The 23,291-nt window shown below is 48.4% G+C and overlaps 1 protein-coding gene across 1 annotated transcript in view; it reads right to left on the bottom strand.

Annotated features, from left to right (window-relative positions):
- LOC106630004 (uncharacterized) overlaps positions 1 to 17,711 on the bottom strand; it is a 35,055-nt gene extending 17,344 nt beyond the window's left edge. Inside the window, exons 1-6 of the mRNA XM_074533633.1 lie at positions 17,637 to 17,711; positions 16,872 to 17,003; positions 6,006 to 6,137; positions 3,744 to 3,875; positions 1,989 to 2,120; positions 220 to 351 (exon numbers count right to left, since the gene is read on the bottom strand). Coding sequence (XP_074389734.1) covers positions 220 to 351; positions 1,989 to 2,120; positions 3,744 to 3,875; positions 6,006 to 6,137; positions 16,872 to 17,003; positions 17,637 to 17,711 — 735 coding nt within the window. The remainder of the gene's footprint in view (positions 1 to 219; positions 352 to 1,988; positions 2,121 to 3,743; positions 3,876 to 6,005; positions 6,138 to 16,871; positions 17,004 to 17,636) is intronic.
- Positions 17,712 to 23,291: the final 5,580 nt, after the last annotated feature.

The raw sequence follows: 23,291 nt of genomic DNA, 5'->3' as shown, positions 1-23,291 counted from the left end.
CCCTGAGCCAAGCAGCTAGATGCTCTCCCAGAGGTACCAGCCCTTTGGGGCCTCAACATCACAGGTCAAAGGCCATGTTCTGCTGACGCTGCCTGCAGGAAATCCCTAGCTCCTGGAAGGACTCCAGCACTCAGCATCCTCAACCAGCAACACAAAGCACTGGCTGCTCCAAAAGTTGCACCTCTGCCTTGCACAGCACAACCCACAACTGTCACTCACAGGCTCAGAATATTCAGGCTCTGGTGTGACCAATGATGGAGTCTGGCATTCATCCATCTCAAATTGCTCCTCTTGGGCTTCTTCTTCAGGAGCAGCGGGAGCCAGAGGAGAGACAGCTGTTGGTTCTGTCACCTGTGGCAAGAGAAACGCATGAGGCCCAGGCCATGACAAATCATTCAGAACCTCATTTCTTTTCAGATCTACCAGCACATCTTCTAAAGAGAAATCAGAACACTTCCTAGTGATATAGGGATTCTTACACCCACTTACTAAATTTATATGGGCCAATTCAACAGAAGTCTAGATGGATATAGGGCTGAAATTCCTCCCTGACTACTGGCAGCAAGCAACGTTGCATCCGTCAAACAGAGGATTTAGTTCTTAATATGTCTTAATAGGAAAAGTACGAAGGACACACCAACTCTTTTACTACTGCTGCTGCAGATGTGGAAAACCCTAACTCTATAGCATTCTCATCCAGTGCTCAACAGGGAGGAAAATGTTGTGTGGAAGCATCTTGGCATAATAGAAAAGGAGAAAATGAACAGGGCATACCTCTGCTAGAAAACCAAAAAGCCAACACGGGAAAAGATGGAATGTAACCCTCTCCAGTGTGTAAATCCCTTTGTTGCAGTGAGAGCAGTTTTAATAGAGAAACAGCCCTTGTGCTGAGCACTGTGTTGTAGGGATCGATGTATGTCTGCCTGAAGGTCCCTCATGAACTTCCCATTGTCCAGACTAAAGCTCCCTCAGCAACTCCTCACTGGGCTTGTGCTCCATTCCCTTGCCCAGCTCCCGTGTCCTTCTGTGAAAACACTGCAGCCTCTCCATGACTTTCTGCTTCCCAGGGCCCACAAGTGCACACAGCACTCCAGCTGTGGTGGCAGCATTGCCCAGCACAGGGCCACGCTCACTGCCCTGCTCCTGCTGCCCCACTGCTGCTGACACAGCCCACCATGCCCTTGGCCTTCTTGGACACCCGGTCCCAGGCTGGCTCTTGTTCAACTGATCTTCTATGGCGCTCATGGGGCCTTTTGGCTCATGCAGCTTCCCAGCCACAGAGTTGACCATTTGACTTCAAATACAGCATTTAGCAGTTCGAGATGACCTTATTGTTTTCAGCAACACATGACAGCTGTCAAGGACTTGCAGCTTCACCCCCAATCCAGCCTCCAAGGCACTTCCCAAAGCTACAGACTTCATCACTAAATGCAACAACAGAAACTTGCCCCTTCTGCTTTCTTGCCTCACAAGGAGGCTTCATAACTAATCACTTTCTTTCTTTGGTCACACAGGATAAGAATGGCCCCGCACAGCTTCACAGACAACACAACCGTCTCCTTGCAGCTTGTCAAAAGAAAAAAGTCACCTGGTCAAAAAAACTTTGTAGAACAGAAGAAGAACTCAAGAAAACTCCAGACCAGTCTCACAAGCTAAACACCTCTTTCCAAAACCGGAAAACAAAGAAACAAAGACCAGTGACCTACAGCATTACAACTTGTGCCCACAGCCACTATGATGCAGAAGCCATGAAATAGAGCGTCCCTGAGCCAAGCAGCAAGATGCTCTCCCAGAGGCACCAGCCCTTTGGGGCTTTAACATCAGAGGTCAAAGGCCAAGTTCTGCGGATGCTGCCTGCAGGAAATCCCTAGCTGTTGGCAGGACTCCAGCAATCAACATCCTCAGCCAGCAACAGGAAGCGCTGGCTGCTCTGAAATTTGCACCTCTGACTTGCACCGAAGACAGCACAACCCACAGCTGCCACTTACAGGCTCAGGATATGCAGGCTCTGTTGTGGGCAAAGATGGAGTCTGGCGTTCATCCATATCAATTTGCTCCTCTTGGACTTCTTCTTCAGGAGCAGCGGGAGCCAGAGGAGAGACAGCTGTTGGTTCTGTCAGCTGTGGCAAGAGAGAAGCATGAGGCACAGGCCATGACCTATCATTCAGAACCTCATTTCTTTCAGATCTACCACCACATCTTCTAAGGAGAAATCAGAACACTTCCTAGTGATATAGGGATTCTTATGCCCACTGACCAAGTTAAAATGGACTAATTCAACAGGAGTCTAGATGGATATAGGATTTATATTCCTCCCTGACTGCTGTCATCAAGCAACATTGCATCCATAAAAGAGAGGTTTTAGTTTTTAATAGCTCTAAATGGGAAAAGTAGGAAGGAGACACCAACTCTTTTACTACTGCTGCTGCAGCTGTGGAAAACCCTAACTCAATACCATTCTCATCGAGTTCTCAAAATGGCAGGAAATGTTATGCGGAAGCATTTTGGCTTCCTGGATAAGGAGAAAATGAACAGAGCATACCTCTGCTAGAAAACCAAAAAGCCAACACGGCACAAGATGGAATGCCACCCTCTCCAGTGTGTAAATTCCTTTGGTTGCACTGAGAGCAGGTTTAGTAGGGAAACACCCTTTGTGCTGAGCACTGTGTTGTAGCGATCGATGTAATTCTGCCTGAAGGTCCCTCATGAACATGCCATTGTCTAGACTAAAGCTCCCTCAGCAACTCCTCACTGGGCTTGTGCTCCATTCCCTTGCCCAGCTCCCGTGTCCTTCTGTGAAAACACTGCAGCCTCTCCATGACTTTCTGCTTCCCAGGCCCCACAAGTGCACACAGCACTCCAGCTGTGGCCGCAGCACTGCCCAGCACAGGGCCACGCTCACTGCCCTGCTCCTGCTGCCCCACTGCTGCTGACACAGGCCACCATGCCCTTGGCCTTCTTGGACAGCTTGTCCAGGGCTGGCTCTTGTTCATCTGATCTTCTATGGCGCTCATGGGGCCTTTTGACTCATACAGCTTCCCAGCCACAGAGTTTCCCATTTGCCTTCAAATATAGCATTTCGCATTTCGAGATGGCCTTCTTGTCTTCAGCAACACATGACAGCAGTCAAGGACTTGCAGCTTCACCCCCAATCCAGCCTCCAAGGCACTTCCCAAAGCTACAGACTTCATCACTATATGTAACAATAGAAACTTGCCCTTTTTTGCTTTCTTGCCTCACAAGGAGGCTTCATAACTAATCACTTTCTTTCTTTGGCCACAAAGAATAAAAATGGCACCCCAGGACTTCACGGACAACACAACCATCTCCTTGCAGCTTGTCAAAAGCAAAGAGTCACCTGGTCAAAAAGACTTTGTAGAACTGAAGAAGAAGTCAAGAAAACTCAAGACCACACTCACAAGTTAAACACACCAGTCGAAAAACGCAAAACAAACAAAGAGCAGTGCCCTACAGCATTACATCCTGTGCCTACAGCCACTGCACTGCAGAAGCCATGAAACAGAGCGTCCCTGAGCCAAGCAGCCAGATGCTTTCCCAGGGGCACCAGCCCTTTGGGGCCTCAACATCACAGGTCATAGGCCAAGTTCTGCTGTCACTGCCTGAAGGAAACCCCTGGCTCCTGGCAGGACTCCAGCACTCAGCATCCTCAGCCAGCAACAGGAAGTTCTGGCTGCTCCAAAACTTGAGCCTCTTCCTTGAACTCAAGACTAGCTGTCACTTACAGGCTCAGGATATCCAGGCTCTGGTTTGGCCTCTGATGGAGTCTGGCGCTCATCCAACTTAATTTGCTCCTCTTGGGCTTCTTCTTCAGGAGCATCAGAAGCAAGAGGAGCGATGGCTCTTGCTTCTGTCATCTATGACAAGAGAGAAGCATGAGGCACAGGCTGCCACCTATCACTCAGAACTTCATTTCTATTCCAATGTCCCACCACAAATTTTACGGAGAAATCAGAAGTATTCGTAGCGACATAGGGATTCTAAATCCCACCAACCACTTTATATTGGGCCAATTCCCAACCAAGCTGCTATCAACAAGCAATGCTCTCTCTGTACAATGCAGCTCTTAGTTTTAGAAAGCTGTGAATTGGAGAAGTAGGAAAGTGACAGCAACGACTTTGCTACTGCTGCTGCAGACAAGAAAAATTCAAACTGAATCACAATCTCATCCAGGGCTGGAAGAGGGTAGGAAACAATGTGCAGAAGTGTTGCGGTGTGTTGCAATGTCCTGTTTTAAACTTCCGCGTCCCTTCCCATGTGTGCCTATACCTTCTCCCTTCCCCCTCACCCCTTGCTGAGTGTGCCCTGTCAATCCGGCTAACATACCAGCAAGGCATCGTGTGACTGGTCCCTCAGGCCTGGGGGACATTGGATAGGTGTCCCTAGTCCCTTGAGACCCTGCCCCTTTCACCTGGTTGGTAGCTCACCTGTCCCCTCCCCTCCCCCTGTCCCGGAGCTTAAAAGGTTAATGAGACCATGCGGCCTCCTTTCTGGTGGCAGCAGTTGCCCCGGTTCAGACCTCTGTACCCATGGAATAAACATCTGGCAACCCTCCAGCAGAATCCTCTCCTTCATCTCTTCACCATCGCCAGAAGCTCTCTCTCCTGAGGTAAACGGAGTTCCTGAAAAGCCTGGACTTCCACCAGTGCCCTGCTGCAATCTCCAGCAGCCAAGGTATCTCTGGGGTAAAGCACCACAGTGCTGCCTTTGGCCCAGCAGCGAGGGTCAGAACTGGCCCAGGCACCATCTAAGTGGTTATATTGGGATTCATATTCCAATACAGAAGCATCTTAGCTTGCTGGAAAAGTAGAAAATGAACAGAGCAAACCTGTCCTAGCAGACCAACAAGCCAACAAGCCCACAGGCCAACAAGGCACAAGACTGAAGTGTCATCCATTCTAGCGTTTTAAGGACATAGATTCAGGGAGGGGATATTTAGGAGGGAAACAGCCCTTGTGGTGAGCACAGTTATGCAGGGATTGATGAACGTCTGTCTGAAGATTCCTCCTCTGCCTCCCATTGTCCAGACTAAAGCTCCTCAGCACCTCCTCACTGGCTTTGTGCTCCACCCCTTGCCCAGCTCCCTGTCCTTCACTGCACACAATGCAGCCCCTCCATGACTTTCTGCTTCACAGGGCCCACAAGTGCACACAGCACTCCAGCTGTGGCGGCAGCATTGCCCAGCACAGGGCCACGCTCACTGCCCTGCTCCTGCTGCCCCACTTCTACTGGCACAGGCCACCTTGCCCTTGGCCGTCCTGGACACCTGGTCCCAGGCTGGCTCTTCTTCAGCTGATCTTCTATGGCACCCCCGGGGCCTTTTAACTCACGCAGCTCCCCAGCCACAGATTTTCCCATTTGAGTTTTAATAAGACATCGACCATTAGTACATGGCCTTCCAATTCTGAGCAACAAAACAAAGAAGTCAGGTACTTGCAGCTTCATCCCCACTGCAGCTTACATGGCACTTGCCAAAGCTGCAGACTTCATGACTAAATGAAACAACAGAAACTTGCCCCTTCTGATTTTTTGCCTCGCCAGGCGGCTCCATACCTTCTCACTTTCTTTCTTTGTCATCTCGGGGTAATAACAGCTCCCTCACAGCTTCATGGACAAAAGACCATCTTATAGCACTTTATCAAAAGCCAAAAAACACCTGGGCCAAAAAGACTTTGTAGAACGTAAAAAGAACTCCAGAAAATTCCAGACCAGGTTTAAACGCCATCAGCCATAGTGCAGCACAAGCCGAGAGACAGAGTTTCCATGCGCCAAGTAGACAGATGCTCTCCCAGAGGCACCAGCCCTTTGGGGCCTCAACATCACAGGTCAAAGGCCAAGTTCTGCGGATGCTGCCTTCAGGAAATCCCTAGCTCCTGGCAGGACTCCAGCACTCAGCATCCTCAGCCAGCAACAGGAAGCGCTGGCTGCTCCAAAAGTTGCAACTCTGCCTTGCACTAATGACAGTACAGCTCATAACTGGCACTCACAGGCTCAAGATATCCAGGCTCTGGTGTGGGCAAAGATGGAGTGTGGAGCTCATCCACCTCAATTTGCTCCTCTTGGGCTTCTTCTTCAGGAGCAGCGGGAACCACAGGAGAGACGGCGGTTGGCTTTGTCACCTGTGGCAAGAGAGAAGCATGAGGCACAGGCCATCACGTCTCATTCAGAACCTCATTTCTTTTCAGATCTACCACCACATCTTCTAAGGAGAAATCAGAACACTTCCTCGTGATACAGGGATTCTTACACCCACTGACCAAGTTAAAATGGGCCAATTCAACAGAAGTCTAGATGGATATGAGGTTGATCTTCCTCCCTGACTGCTATCAGCAAGCAACCTTGCATCCGTAAAACAGAGGTTTTAATTCTTAAAAGCTCTGAATAGGAAAAGTAGGAAGGTGACATGTTGTGGTGTGTGGCAATGTCCGGTTTTAAACTTCCGGAGCCCTTCCCATGTGTACCTATCCCTTCTCCCTTCCCCCTCACCCCTTGCTGAGTGTGCCCTGTCAATCAGGCTAACATACCAGCAAGGCGTCGTGTGATTCGTCGATTTCAAAGGATGCTCCTCAGGCCTGGGGGTCATTGGCCTGTCTAAGTGTCATCCTCCCTTGAGACCCTGCCCCCTTCACCTGGTTGGTAACTCACCTGTCCCCTCCCCTTCCCCTGTCCCCGAGCTTATAAAATGTGAATAAGACCATGCGGCTTTATTCTGTTATCAGCAGTAGCCCAGTGCAGACGTATCTGTGCTCATGGAATAAACGTCTGGCTACCTTCTAGCAGAATCCGCTCCCTTCTTTTCTTCACCATCGCCAGAAGCTCTCCCCTGAGGAGAACGGAGTCCTGTCTTGTGCCCCGCTGCACTCTGCCGCCAGCCAAGGTATCTTTGAGGTATAACACCGCAGAGCTGCCTGTGGCCCAGCAGCGAAGGTCAGAACTGGCCTGGGCACCATCTAACTGGTTATATTGGGATACATATTCCAATATATTGGCGTCCCTGTGGGTGGGCAAGCGACCCTGAGCCCAAAAAACGGACTCGCAGTTCCTCAGAGAAGCTTCTGGCAGCCGTGCATCCAGCTGAAAGGAGCCTGGCTTCAAGACTCCCAGCTAGAGACTTTGGGAATACTCCCAGAAAAAGTTTCGTGGACTGTTCGGCGCCTTTGGAAAGCCCTGCTTCATTGTGGTGAACAGATTTTCCAGAGGAAGAAAAGGGCAGCCTCTCTTGCACCCAGAGAGAGGTCCTTTTCCGGTGGAGACCTGCCTGCCTGTACCCAGCCTACAGCTTCCATTTCACGTGAGTATCTCTGCTTTCGGTAGAGCAGAAGCTCAAAAACAGACTCTGCCGCGAGTTCTGTTCCTTTTTGCCTTTGCATTTTGGCTGCGCAGCCCCACAGACAAGAATTCATAGCGTTCTAGTGTTAGCTTTCCTGCTGCGTGTTTCACTGTTTTTTAGAATTCGCGCCGGAGCGGGATCGCTCTCTGCCCTTCCCCCCCCGGCTCAGCAGCGTGTTCAGACACGTGTTAGGAGATTTTCTTTCTCTTTCTCTTTGCGGGAGAGGGGGGGGCTCTCTTTCCACGTGGCCGGGGGACCTGCGGGGGTCGGGAGTGCTCTGCACACGCGGCGGCGGGGGGGGGGCGTCCCGGTTTCGGCTGCCACGTGGAGTAGTTGCTGTCTCTGCTCCGCGGGAGTGGCTGCTGCATTCCACCGCGGGGGAGGCTTTGTTTCTGCCTCGGCTCGGCAGGGCGTGTCCCAGCTCCCTGCTGCTGCTGCCCGGGAATTTTAAAAGCAGTATATACAGCTGCATTGTGAAGCTTTTGTCTGCTCGTTATCGCTTTCTATCTGTGGTTTTTTTTAGAAATTGGTAGCTGATTTTAGCTTTGTTTTTGGTCAGGCGGGATTAAGTACTTTGCTTTTTAACATGGGTTCCAAACTTAGCATTGTACAAAGGGGAGTGTATTATCATATTGTTAGCATTTTAATCAAGAGTAATGTGAAATTCTCTAAAGGAAAATTGAAACAGTTTATAAGATGGCTTTTTCTGCAGTTCCCAAACATTTCCCCTGAAGAAATCCACAATATTCAATTCTGGGATAAAGTTGGGAATGAATTGATAACCTTAGGACAATCTGGCAAATTACCCTCAGCTAAATTTGTGTTCTGGAGTTTGCAAATTCGAACAGCATTGCTCAAACAAAAGGAAATGGAGAAAAAGCCAAATGTAAAGCCATGTGCCTCTGCTCTCCCTGTTCCTCCCTCTCCCTCTAAAACCCCTAAACCTCTTTCCCCAAAAAAATCCCGAGCACGTGTTAGTTTTTCGGAGAGCAGTGATGTCCAAAATGGCCCCCAGTCCCTAGGGGGTGCACAAGATGGTGGGTGCCACGTGGCATCTTCCCAAACCTGGTCTTCTTCTTCCCAAAATCCTCTTAAACATTCCAAAATTCCATCCCCATCCCCCTCTCCTCCTGTTCCTCGTGACACCTTTCCCCCTCCCCCCGCCTTTCCTGCAGTACCCTCAGCTCCGCCCCTTTACTCCTCCCAGGGGGCGGCCGCTGAAGTGATGTCACCAGGTGACCCCGCCCACTGTTCCCACGGTATCCCCGCCCTCTGCCAGCCCCTTGACCCCGCCCCTTGTTCCCACGGTTTCCCCGCCCCTTGCCGGCTCCGTTTCCCCGCCCCCTCCCCGGGTTCCCACGGTGGGGACACACCCACTGCCTGTCCCCAAACCTGTAGCTGTGATCCCAATGCTTCTGATTCAAGGGATACAGAGCAGGGGACAACAGACCCAATGCATGGTGCCATGTTGTCGCTAGCTCCTGTTATATTTCAGCCTGCAGCTCAAGCTGGAGCAGCCCCAACTGCTAATTGGAGTTCTTTTGGACGACAATTGATTAAAGAGATCTGTAAATCTCATAAAGAATATGGTGCATACAGTCCATATTTCCGTGGCCTTTTAAATTCTGAATTAAGTAGGACTGTTGTGGTTCCACATGATTTAAAACAAATTTTTTCATGTCTCATGACATCCACGGAATTCAAATTATGGGAATCAGCATTGAAACAACTGCTAAAAGATGCTCTCCCAAGCTTACAGGCTGATCCAAACACAGCAAAAGACAACAATGGTAACCCCATTACTATTGACCACCTCTGTGGTGAGGGTCAATGGTCTTCTCCCTCAGTCCAAGCTGCTGCAATTCCTGCAGAAACACTTGAGAAAGTAAAGGAAGCAGCTGAAAAAGCATTCTTTTCCCTCCAACCTGAGGGGCCTTTTGAGCCCTATAGTAAAATCAAACAACTACCATCAGAGCCTTTTGTGAAATTTGTAGAAAGGCTAACTAGAGCCATTGAAATACAGGTTAAAAAGGAAAATGCAAGGGAAGCAATTTTAGAAGAAATAGCGTTTACAAATGCAAATGAACAGTGTCGAGCAGCAATCCTGAGCCTTCCTATGGAACCTTCCCCTACATTAAAAGATATGCTTCTAGTCTGTAACAGGAAAGTGCCTCTGATGAGTGTTGCTGAAGACTCCAGACCAAGGCTGCTGCCAAGACCACCTCAGCGTGTTGCTGTTGCCAGCCCTGCACCTTCTCTTTCAGCACAGCAGTACCCTGGGCAGCAGCGGAGACCGGCAATGGTTGAGCCCACTAAACCATGCCTGCTTTGTAATAAGCTAGGACACTGGAGTAACCAGTGCCCCCTGAAAAGGGAATTTGATGAATTTAAAAATAGCAGGGGAGGAGAACTGCAAGCCCTCCCTGGGGGTCAACAACAAAAAAACGAAGAATAAAGCACCAGCCTGCCAGGCGTGCAGACATAAAAGGAGCAGGCCAAGAGAATAAGGGTAGCAAAACAAATCAAGCGCGCGATAATATTAACATTTGTGTAAGTGAAGCAGGTGCTTCAAAGACCAAGTCTGCTAGTCCACTGTTGAAAGTGAAACAAAATAACCTTTGTTATGATTTAAGTGATTCTGTATTAACCGCATCTTCTGTCAATGAGCCTTACAGGTTGCAGCTGACAGAGTCACTCCACCTGAAGGACACTGACTGGCATATTGTCTCTGTAAATCCTGAACAGAAGGGTACTTGGAACCAAATTCGTTGTAAGTACATCATCACTGGGGACAAAAACACACCACAAGAGATCGAAATTGCTCCGGGAATAACAACATCAGATCCCAAGCAATTTGTTCTCAGCCTGCACTGTTTCCACCCACCCCTGTTTCTTCCCAAGGGACAAATTGTTGCTCAAGCTATCCCTGTGCCATCTTTACCTGAAAATGTCGATAAACAGGGGCCCACAGTCGCCCGGGTCCAAGTTATTGGGACAGATAAACCCAAATTGTGGTGCAATGTCAGTGGGGGTGGGGAGTCTAAACGCATTGAGATGCTTGTAGACACAGGTGCAGACTGCACAGTGATTCCAGTACAAGACTGGCCAGCTCACTGGCCTTTACAAAATGTTGCTGGTCACCTTCGAGGTGTAGGAGGTCTGCAATTGGCAAGGCAATCCAAAAGCATTATTCAATTCGAGGGTCCAAACGGACAATTGGCAAATATCCGTCCATTTGTGTTAGATTATTCAGAACCTTTGTTAGGGAGAGATTTAATGGCCCAGTGGGGTGTCACAATTAATATTCCAGACTCTCCACAGCATTTTTGTGCAGCAGTCATTAAACAACAGCGCCCCACCCAAAAACTTAAGTGGAAAACAGACGAACCAGTTGATGTGAAACAGTGGCCACTCAGTAAACAAAAAATAAAAGTGCTTGAGGAACTAGTAGAAGAGCAACTAAAAAAGGGCCACATTGTGGAGACCATGTCCCCATGGAACTCTCCAGTGTTTGTCATCCAAAAAGCTGACAAAAAGAGGTGGAGACTCCTCTGTGACCTCCGACAAATTAATAATGTAATTGAAGATATGGGTTCTCCCCAACCTGGTATGCCATCCCCAACAATGCTTCCTCAAGATTGGAAATTAGCTGTTATTGATATTAAAGATTGCTTTTTCCAAATCCCATTGCACCCTGACGATGCACCGCGTTTGGCATTCTCTGTCCCTTCTATCAATTCAGAAGCTCCTATGAAAAGGTACCATTGGACCGTTCTTCCTCAGGGCCTAAAGGTATCTCCAGCTATCTGCCAGTGGTATGTCTCTTCCCTGCTTTCCCCAGTTCGTGCAGCCGCAGAGAAGGCCATCATCTACCATTATATGGATGATATCCTTGTGTGTGCCCCCAATGATGATTTACTAACACATGCGCTTGACCTAACGATCGATGCATTGATTGTTGCAGGGTTCGAGCTCCAGGAACAGAAAATTCAAAAGATGCCACCTTGGAAGTATTTGGGCTTAGAAATTGGAAATAGGACCATTGTTCCTCAAAAACTAGAAATCAATCCAAGGATCAAGACCCTTGCGGATGTCCACAAGTTGTGTGGGTCTTTGAATTGGGTAAGACCATGGCTTGGTCTGACTAATGAAGACCTTGCCCCTCTCTTCAATTTATTGAAAGGGGGAGAGGACCCAGGTGCTCCTAGGTCTATTACCCCAGAGGCACGGAAAGCTCTAGAAAAGGTTCAGATTGCAATGTCCACAAGACAGGCCCACCGATGCCGGCCTGATCTGCCATTCAAATTTATCATCCTAGGTAAGTTGCCACACCTCCATGGAATTATTTTCCAGTGGGAGGAAAAACAAACACCTAAGGCAAAGGACACACCAAAAAAGGACCGGGACCAGAGGGACTCTCTCTTGATCATAGAATGGGTTTTCCTCAGTCACAAAAGGTCCAAGAGACTGACAAAGCCTCAGGAGCTGATAGCAGAACTGATCCGGAAAGCAAGGACCCGGATCAGGGAGTTAGCAGGATGTGATTTTAAGTGCATTCACATTCCAGTTGAGTTAAAATCAGGTCAAAATACTATGAAAATACTGGAACAATTGTTTCAAGAAAATGAAGTGTTGCAGTTTGCTCTGGATTCCTACTCAGGACAATTTTCGGTAGCACGGCCCGCTTGCAAATTGTTTGAACAAGATGTTCAATTTACTTTAAAATTAAGAACTGCTCTAAGTAGGAGACCTTTAAAAAGGGCTCTAACTGTCTTTACAGATGCGTCCGGGAGGTCCCACAAGTCCGTTATAACTTGGAAGGATCCTCATACCCAGCAGTGGGAGACGGACATTGCTGAGGTGGAAGGTTCACCTCAGGTTGCTGAATTGGCTGCGGTTGTTAGGGCTTTTGAAAGGTTCTCAGAACCATTTAATCTGATTACAGACTCTGCATACGTGGCAGGAGTAGTATCCAGAGCAGATCAAGCAATACTGCAAGATGTATCTAACATTGCACTTTTTGAATTGCTCTCAAAACTGGTAAAGTTAGTCACTCACCGAGAGCAACCCTTTTATGTGATGCATGTCAGGTCACACACTGACTTGCCAGGGTTTATCGCTGAAGGCAACAGAAGGGCAGATGCTCTTGCTGCACCTGCAGTGATGGCCACTCTCCCAAATGTTTTTGAACAGGCAAAAATCAGCCACCAGCTTTTCCACCAAAATGCACCTGGCCTGGTTCGCCAGTTTAACATCACTCGAGAACAGGCCAAAGCGATTGTGGCCACGTGCCCAAATTGCCAACAACATGCACTCCCTACAGTGAGTACGGGAGCAAACCCAAGGGGACTGAACAGTTGTGAACTGTGGCAAACAGATGTAACACACATACAGGCTTTTGGACGGCAGAAATATGTTCATGTTAGTGTAGATACCTTTTCTGGAGCGGTCTATGCTTCTGCCCACACAGGAGAGTCATCTATTGATGCTATTAAGCACCTCTTACAGGCCTTTTCTTTCATGGGCATCCCCAAGGAGCTGAAAACTGATAATGGGCCTGCTTATAAATCCAAGGAATTCGGGAGCTTCCTGCAGCAATGGGGAGTAGAGCACAAAACTGGCATCCCCTACTCCCCTACAGGTCAAGCCATTGTAGAAAGAACTCACCGTGATATTAAAGGGGTCCTGGACCAGCAACAACAGGTTCTGAAGGTAGAACCTCCCCACATTCGGTTATCCAGGGCACTATTCACAATCAATTTTCTGAATTGTTCTTTTGACAGCCTGAACCCACCCATCCTACGCCACTTTGGGGGGAACAGTCACAGGTTGATGAAAGAAAAACCTCCGGTTTTAGTAAAGGACCCTGAGACTTGGAAAATGGTGGGACCTTACAAATTGGTTACTTGGGGACGTGGATACGCCTGTGTGTCCACCCCCTCTGGTTTAAGGTGGGTTCCTTCCAAATGGGTAAAGCCCTATGTTCCCAAAGTCTCAGAGAAATCTGCAGAAGCGCCCCAGGTTGCTCACGCTGCCTGGAGAAGGAAACGTCGCACGCGTTCTCTAGAAGAAATTCCATTTAAGCCTCCTATCTGGAATAGTTTGTAATATATGTTTGTCTTAAGTTTCCTTTTACCGATTTAGATCCTGCTGTTCGTGTGCAGTCTTGAGACGCCATGAGACCGAGCCTGCTTCTTGTCCTACTTGCGATCATTTCTCCAGCGATCTCCTGGTTAGTCCCTCAGCCCAAAGCAAATGTATGGACCACTCTGGCCAGAGCCCTTGGACAAGATCACATTTGCCTCTCCACCGCGACTGCCTCCGACCCCCTGTCAACTTGCCTGGTGGGAGTTCCTTTTAAATCCTCAGAATTCCCGAATGAAATGTGGAGTGCTTTAAATGAAGTTAACTTACTCGCACCTTCCCCTGGCCGTTACCCTGCTGACAATCCTTTGCTGTTTTGGCAGGAGTGGGCGAGAAAGTTACCAGTGTCAAAAAGAGAGCCACAAGAGTTCCATCTCTTAGGCTCCATGAATGCAACCTTTTGCATTCACTTTAAATTCAATTCCCGCTTACCATATCATGAAGCTAAACCAAACACCTATCCTAACCCTAGCAACCCACTCTACACAGACAAGAACTGGTGTGAAAATTCAGTCCTAGTTATGCACTCATCTGGTGGTGATTACAAGCCTCGTGAACTCCCAAAAGGTGTGTTTTTAATATGTGGAGACAGAGCATGGGCAGGTCTCCCTCCTCGTCTGCTCGGAGGTCCGTGTACATTTGGCAAGCTGAGCCTGTTAACACCAAATCGAACAAACCTAATACATTGGCAAACTAAAAACAACACACATACATTGGCTATCAAAAAAAGAGACCTAAGGCAATTAGACCCTGACTGTAATTCAGAAATTGTTCACTGGTCCAGACTAAAGGCCACTGCAATTACAGTCTTTCTGCCGTGGATCTCGGCAGCAAAAACTATGGGAGAATTAGGCCGATTGGAATGTTGGGTTGCAAAACAGGCAAACCTCACTTCTACTGCCCTGAGTGACCTCTTATCAGATGAGGAAATTACCAGGCAAGCCACCATTCAAAATAGGGCAGCCATAGACTATCTGCTCCTTCTGCACAACCATCGCTGTGAAGAATTTGAAGGACTCTGCTGTCTCGACTTGTCATCGAAGGCAGAGAATGTCCATGCCACAATTGACAAGATGAAAACTATGGTGAACGACATCAAGAGAGAAACTGACGATTGGCTGAGTGGACTTTTCAATGGCTGGGGACTCTCGGGCTGGTTGGGATCTATTCTGAAAACTGTAATTTTAGTGCTGTTTATTTTAGTTGTAGTTATTGTAGTTTTTAGCATTGTTTTTGGAGTAATCAGACGCATGGTTCTCAAGTTAATCTCAAGCTCATCTCCCCCTCCTGAGGTCTACCATTTAGAAGCCCTCAGTGCTCCAGTGGATGACCTGGAAGCCTCAGTGGAAAACACTGACCCTCCTGTAGAAGAAGAACCGATTTACCAACCATGGTTTGGCAATCATTCTGCACCATAAACACAGTCCTCTTCTTTTTAAACAAAACTAGGGGGAGATGTTGTGGTGTGTGGCAATGTCCGGTTTTAAACTTCCGGAGCCCTTCCCATGTGTACCTATCCCTTCTCCCTTCCCCCTCACCCCTTGCTGAGTGTGCCCTGTCAATCAGGCTAACATACCAGCAAGGCGTCGTGTGATTCGTCGATTTCAAAGGATGCTCCTCAGGCCTGGGGGTCATTGGCCTGTCTAAGTGTCATCCTCCCTTGAGACCCTGCCCCCTTCACCTGGTTGGTAACTCACCTGTCCCCTCCCCTTCCCCTGTCCCCGAGCTTATAAAATGTGAATAAGACCATGCGGCTTTATTCTGTTATCAGCAGTAGCCCAGTGCAGACATATCTGTGCTCATGGAATAAACATCTGGCTACCTTCTAGCAGAATCCGCTCCCTTCTTTTCTTCACCATCGCCAGAAGCTCTCCCCTGAGGAGAACGGAGTCCTGTCTTGTGCCCCGCTGCACTCTGCCGCCAGCCAAGGTATCTTTGAGGTATAACACCGCAGAGCTGCCTGTGGCCCAGCAGCGAAGGTCAGAACTGGCCTAGGCACCATCTAACTGGTTATATTGGGATACTTATTCCAATAGTGACACCTACTCCTTTACTATTGCTGATGCAGATAAGGAAAACTCTAACTCAAGAGCATTCGCATCCAGTGCTCAACAGGGAGGGAAATATTGTGCAGAAGCATCTTGGCTTGCTGGAAAAGGAGAAAATGAACAGGGCATACCTCTTCTAGAAAACCAAAAAGCCAACCCGGCACAAGATGGAAGAGCCACCCACTCCAGTGTGTAAACTCTTTGGCTGCTGTGACAGCAGTTTTAATAGGGAAACAGCCTTTGTGCTGAGCACTGTGTTGTAGCGATCGATGTAAGTCTGCCTGAAGGTCCCTCATGAACTTCCCATTGTCCAGACTAAAGCTCCCTCAGCACCTCCTCACTGGGCTTGTGCTCCATTCCCTTGCCCAGCTCCTTGTCCTTCTCTGCACACACTGCAGCTCCTCAGGGACTTGCTGCTTCCCAGGGCCCACAAGTGCACACAGCACTCCAGCTGTGGCTGCAGCACTGCCCAGCACAGGGCCACGCTCTCTGCCCTGCTCCTGCTGCCCCACTGCTGCTGACACAGGCAACCAAGCCCTTGGCCTTCTTGGACACCTGGTCCAGGGCTGGCTGTTGTTCAGCTGATCTTCTACCACACCCCTGGGGCCTATTAACCCACACATCTCTTCAGTCACAAAGTTGCACATTTTCCTTCAAGTACAGCATGCACTCACAGAGTTCACCAGCTACAGATTTTCCCATTTGACTTTTAATAGGACATCAACCATTAGTAGATGGCCTTCCTCTTCTGAGCAAAAATACAATGCAGTCAAGGACTTGCAGCTTCATCCCTACTCCCGCCTCCAAGGCCCGTGCCAAAGCTGCAGACTTCATCACTAAATGAAACAACAGAAACTTGCCCCTTCTGATTTTCTGCCTCACCAGGCGGCTCCATACCTGCTCACTTTCTTTCTTTGGCAACTCGGGGTAATAATGGCTCCCCCACAGCTTCATGGACAAAAACCAACTCACTGCACCATATCAAAAGCCTAAAAACACCTGGGCCAAAAAGACTTTGTAGAACAGAAAGAGCAACTCTAGAAAATTCCAGACCAGTTTTACGTGCCATCAGCCATAGTGCAGCAAAAGCCAAGAGACAGAGCTTCCCTGAGCCAAGCAGCCAGATGCTCTCCCAGAGGCACCAGCCCTTTGGAGCCTCAATATCACAGGTCAAAGGCCAAGTTCTGCTGATGCTGCCTGCAGGAAATCCCTAGCTCCTGGAAGCACTCCAGCTCTCAGCATCCCTAGGCAGCAACAGGAAGTGCTGGCTGCTCCAAAAGTTGCACCTCTGCCTTGCACTAAAGACAGCAGAACTCACGACTGGCACTCACAGGCTCAGGATATCCAGGATCTGGTGTGACCACTGATCGAGTTTGGACTTCATCCATCTCAATTTGCTCGTCTTGGGCTTCTTCTTCAGGAGCAGCGGGAACCACAGGAGAGACGGCTATTGGTTCTGTCACCTGTGGCAAGAGAGAAGCATGAGGCACAGGCCATGGTCTATCATTTAGAACCTCATTTATTTTCAGATCTACCAGCACATCTTCTAAGGAGAAATCAGAACATTTCATAGTGAATTAGGGATTCTAAATCCCACCGACCCATGTATAATGGGCCTATTCAACAGTACTCAATATGGATATGAGGTTCATATTCCTTCCTGGCTGTTATGAACAAGCAATGCTATCTCTGTAAAATGCTGGTTTTTGTTCTTGAAAGCTCCTAAATGGAAAAGCATGAAATCGACAGCAACGTCTTTGCTACTGCTGCTGCAGACAGGGAAAATTCCAACTAGATCACAATCTCATCCATGGTGGGAAAGGGACTGGAAACAATATTGAGAAGCATCTTTGCATGCTGGTTATGAAGAAAATGTACACGGCAAACCTCACCTAGAAAACTGACAACCAACAAGCCAACAAGCCACAAGACGGAAGTACCTCCTACTCCAGTGTCTAAAGCACTGGGTTTTACCGAGAGCATGTTTAGTAGGGAACCGGTCCTTGTGGTGAGCACTGTCACGTAATGATTGATGGAAGTCTGCCTGATGGTCCCTCAAGAGACTTCAATTTTCCAGACTAAAGCTCCTTCAGCACCTCCTCACTGGGCTTGTGCTCCATTCCCTTGCCCAGCTCCCCTGTCCTTATGTGCACACACCGCAGCCCGTCCATGACGTTCTGCTTCCCAGGGCCCACAAGTGCACACAGCACTCCAGCTGTGGCCGCAGCACTGCCCAGCACAGGGCCACGCTCTCTGCCCTGCTCCTGCTGCCCCACTGCTGCTGACACAGGCAACCAAGCCCTTGGCCTTCTTGAACACCTGGTCCCAGGCTGTCTCTTGTTTTGCTGATCTTCTACCACACCCCTGGGGCCTTTTGACCCACACATCTCTTCAGTCACTGAGTTGCACATTTTCCTTCAAATACAGCATGCACTCTTCTAAGATGGCCTTCATGTTCTGAGGAACACCAGAAAGCAGTCAAGGACTTGTGTCTTCACACTCACTCCAGGCCGCAAGCCACTTGCCAAATGGGCAGACTTCATCAGTATATGCATCAACAGAAACTTGCCCCTTCTGCTTTCTTGCCTCGCTTGGAGGCTTCATAACTACTCACTTTCTTTCTTTGGAAACGCGGAATGGGAATGGCCCCGCACAGCATCCTGAGCATAATAACAATCTCTTTGAATCTTTTCAAAAGCCAAAAGACAACTGGGCAATAAGACTTTCTAGAACTGAAGAATAACTCAAGAAAACTGCAGAGCAGTCTCAGAGGTGAAGCACAGCTTGCCAAAAGGGAAAACAAACTAACAAAGCCCTGTTACCTCCAGCAATACAACACCTGCCCTCGGCCATAGCGCTGCAGAAGCCCAGAGACAGAGCTTCCCTGAGCCAAGCAGCCAGATGCTCTCCCAGAGGCACCAGCCCTTTGGAGCCTCAACATCACAGGTCAAAGGCCAAGTTCTGAAGACCCTCCCTGTAGAAAATCCCTAGCTCCTGGCAGCACTCCACCAATCAGCATCCTCAGCCAGCAACAGGAAGCGCTGGCTGCTCTGAAACTTGCACCTCTGCCTTGCTCTAAAGACAGCATCATCCACAACTGGCACTTACAGGCTCAGGATATCCAGGCTCTGGTGTGACCAATGATGGAGTCTGTTGTTCATCCACCTCAATTTGCTCCTCTTGGGCTTCTTCTTCAGGAGCAGAGGGAGCCAGGGGAGAGATGGCTCTTGGTTCTGTCCGCTGTGGCAAGAGAGAAGCATGAGGCACAGGCCATCACCCAGCATTTAGATCCTCATTTCTTTTCACATTTACCACCACATCTTTTAAGGAGAAATCAGGAACTTTGATAGCAATGGAATACCAATTGTAATGCCCTGCAATTTGCTCTCATTTAAATACTTCACTCTGCCTATTATCTGGTAACAATGTTATTTTTGTAATACCTTGCTTCTAGTTCCTTAAAGTTCTGAAATGGAAAAGCGGGAATTAGGCAGTGATTCCTTTGTTTTTGATGCTGCAGTCATCAAAAGGGATTTTTTTCTGGCCTATCCAGCTGGCACTTCAATCTCTACTGCCTCTGGCCAAGCTCTCAGCTTGCTCTACCGTTCTTCATCATCCCAATATGAAATCTCTCTTTCTCACTCACCTCATGAGCAGCATCTCTGAATGTACGCCTCACGTGACCTGTAGTGGGGAAGAGAAAATGAACCAGATGCTGTGAGAAAACTGCTTGGGCTGCTGAATCCCACAGAACAAGTCAACCCAAACAGAGATGACTTCCCATTTCACAACTTCCCTCCAATAGACACATTTCATTCAAAGCCAGCAAGAGATCAGGACAATAGTCTTAGTTGTGCCTACACTTTGGCCTGTTTTGCCAGTAAATGAATACAAACATAATCAAGAAAATGCATATTGTTCTTTACCACTCGGTGCTCCTGTTCTACCAAACACATCAAGTAGCTTTTTATATCCTCTCCCTCAGGTCCTTGTTATAAAAAATCATGCACTAATTCTCATTAATTCTCTTGCTGGAAACAAGTTGCCCAGAAAAGCTTCCCCCAAACCACCCTGAGCTGTGGCACTTCCATAGTGAAAGAGCACAAGAGCAGCTCCAGGGTTCTGCAGCAGACACTCACTGCTTTGGAATTTGCACTTCCTTGCAAAGGGAACCACTGTTTTAGCACTCAGTAAAAGATCAGGTTAGACAGTCAAATCCCTTTCAGGAGAAAATTTAGAAAGAAAGAAGCTTTCCCTGAATTCTGGGAACAACTGCAGAGTTTTTAGAAGGCCCTCCAAGGAGGTCTCCCATTCTACATTTTCAAAGGTGTCTTGCAATACCAGTAAACTGAGGAAATGACAGACTCTGCTGCCACAAACTCTTCTGTGGAGGGAACAGAAGCCCTGCAGGTTCCCTTGCAAATGCTGCCCCTGTGGCTACAGACACCCCCATTTTAGCTGAACTACTTGAAAGGACTTTACCAAACCAGTGGCATTCTAATGCTCTTTCTGTTTCAAAATCATAAACCCAGTCACTGAGAAAGAGCAGGAAGACATACAAAAGCCAAGATAGGTTACACCCAGGGAAAACCTCTACTTACATGCCAGCTGAGTCAGATAATAGGCAGAATAATAAACTGCATAAGCAGCGAAAATTGCAGCCTTGAGTTCCTCCATCCCTGTGGCACTGCTCTACAACTCTGCTGGCTCTGCTCACACAGTTGGAAAAACAAGGCTCTTGTCAGTGCACAGCTGTCCAATGACAAATGCCTTAACCAGGAGGATGCTCCTGCTCTCAGCAAGACCTACAGCTGCTCTGACACTCAGGCTTTCCGTGCACCGAGGCAACCTTCTGATGTCACTGTGACGACGTGGAAACCATGCCCTGACATCACAAAGCAAACCTTCTATATTGGTCTGTGAATTATGCAAAGCAATAACCAACCTTCCCTACAGCAAACACAAAATAGCCTGCAAAGTTCTCCTCTGTCAAAAAGCAGCACAAATTCCTGTCATGGACCAAACCCTGTTGTTCAAGGGATCCAAGAGGAACTGCAAGAGTGCACAAAGCACCTACAGCCTGGACCCCAACTGAGCACTCAGATGGGACCCAAGCAAAGGAAACTGGACCAAGAAAATGGCCCACAGCATTGCACAGAACCAGGAGAGAAGCCACTGCTGCCCTAACAGCTGAAATCATTCCTAAAAATCTCCCCACATATTTGCACATTATTGGACATGCCCAGGTCTCTGGTGCATGTACATCTCTGCCTTTATTCCCCTTTGGAAGCAGTCAAACTGGCAGCATCTGCCTGCATGCAGGAGCTGCTCCAGGCTGGGAATGTGACTGGTGGTGCTGATTTCCAGAGGCTTCTGTGTCCCAGGGGAAGCCAAGGCAGGAGTGGTTTGAACGGTGCTGCTGCTGCTGCTGCTCTGTGCCAGAGAGCCCCGGCTGGGCAGGGCACGGTGCCCACTGCGCTGCGGGCTCTTTCTCCTGCCAGAGCTGGGCACACCTGGAACAAGGCATGACAACTTGTGGGCAAACCAAGGGGTTTCTGGGGCTGCTCTGCTCTGCACACACCCAGGCCACCCTTGGCTCTCAAAAAGCGTGAATGAGAGTAAAACAGCTGTAGATGTTTCATTTTGACCTTTCTTAACTGCTAGCAGAAGTTGCCAAAATGAAAGTTTCCAAGCAGGGTCTGATCCCTGCTGCCAGTTCAGGGCTGGAAAGGAGGCATTACTGTATTTTAGTACTCGGTGCATAGGGAATCACTTCTCTGACATATGCACACCCAGCAATCTCACTTACTACTTTGTATCCATGGAATTAAGACATATTCAATACTTTGTGGAAACTCACAGGCTAAACATTACCCAAATTTATCTAACACATTTCTATCACTTCTCAGAATTTATTGACATCAGAGCAGGAGTGTTCTGTAGGTCCTTGATGGTCACTGTCACAGGCTCAGGAGGAGACCCATGCACAAAAGAACCTAAGCCACAATCGGGCCTGCAAAGCAAATAATACATACCAACCCCTGGATTCCCAAAAATTTCCTGAGTAGGAGAACGAGATGGATTGTGGTGCCCCTTGCGGCACCAGGGGCAGGTAGGCAGTGCTCTTCCAGGATATCCCCTAGATCAAAATGCTGTGCATCTCATCTTTCTCAACCCTCCACACCTGTATCTCCGGTTCAGGAGTGGAATTTTCCCAGTTACAGCATCGGCCCACACATGGCCGGTGTGTGAGATGAAACCATGATGGCTTAGGATACCGACTCCCTGCCACCAAGGGCTCCATCATGCACTGCTCCCCTTTCAAAGCCTGACTGCCCACCGATTGACCAATACATTGTTTCTCTTTCAAGGGTGTCCTGGCTTGACTATATCATGCTTGTATCCCCAGTCATCTGTTCTGGTTTTGCTGAATAATAAGTTTTGCACTCCTAAGACTTGTTCCAAGAGTAAAATGCTGGGGAGAAGAAGTATGGAGTTTCATTCAGAAACTGCACTCACTCCTCCACATTCCTGCTCCTGGACTGTGATGTCTGTGGATGGACAGACAGCAGGACAGAGTTCTCCTTTGCTTTTAGTTAGTTTTAGCTAGCTGAGGCAAAGAAGTTCCCTGGACTGTGGGGTTTTGTCCTATTTCTTTGGACCTGTTTAGACCTTCTCCAGACTGAGCACCAGAAGAGCACTGGCAGCTCACACCTTTGACCCACCAAGCTGGGCCTGGGCCGCAGCATTTCCAGCACCCCTGGGACTGACAGGAGACTGAGTGAGCTGAGCCACAGCCCACGGAGGTGACTTTCTGAGTTTGTCTCTCTTTTGGAGCGGCAAGAGGTTTTATTGTTTAATATTGTTTAGGTTTTATTGCTTAATAAACAGGTTTTTCCACTCTTCTCCAAGGAGGTGTTTTCTCCCAAAGCAGTTGCGAGAGGGGCTGATTGAATATGCTTTCTAGAGGAACCCCTGCGGGGGTTCTCTCCCAAATTTGCCCTCAACCAGGACAAAGGGTCAAGTTCCCACCCGTTAAACAAGACACCTTTCTTCATTCCCTTGTCAACCTGCTCAAACATCAAATATGGCAGGGCCTTGGACACAGTTGCTTGAGAAATATTCCCATTCCTCAAATTCTCCTTTACTAATCAACAGCATCCTAAAAACACTTTCTTCCTTTGAATGCATTCCAGATACCTTCTTAGAAGGACCATTCTCTTTATTCTCAGGGTTAAGACAGCCACTTGCACACATTAGGCACTGCACTGGGGGAAGGAAACTTGGACACCTTAATCGATGCCTGTTAAAGCTCAAGGAATTCACAAGACTAAGCCCCATTTTTTACGCTTTGACATTTTCCCAACGCTTCTTCTTCCTACTCTGGAAATCAAACACAAGCATTTTGCCAAGAAGTCCTGCAAGTGCTTTTGCTGAGTGAAGACACATTGCATCTTTCCTTCAGAACCTAATAAAAAAACCACAAATTGCCTACTGCAACCATTCTGCTCCCTTCCTAATCAGATCACAACTCAAGCAAAACTCTCAGGCACATCTCTGATTCCCTCTCTCCCAGCAGCTCAGAGCTGCATTGCACAGCGCTTGCTGTGTGCCAGAGAACACAAAGCAGGCTGGCCTGCTAAACCTGAATATTCCTGCAAAACACTCTGCATCCCACACCTTTGCTCTGGCTCAGTGCAGAACTGCAGGATTGCAGGCGCTTCCTCCCAGAACTACATGAGGTGCTGGCT

This window comes from Zonotrichia albicollis, chromosome Z (genome assembly GCF_047830755.1).
Source record: "Zonotrichia albicollis isolate bZonAlb1 chromosome Z, bZonAlb1.hap1, whole genome shotgun sequence".
NCBI lineage: Eukaryota > Metazoa > Chordata > Aves > Passeriformes > Passerellidae > Zonotrichia > Zonotrichia albicollis.
Note: the sequence above shows the minus strand (reverse complement) of the source record. Positions and strands in the feature narration are given on the sequence as shown.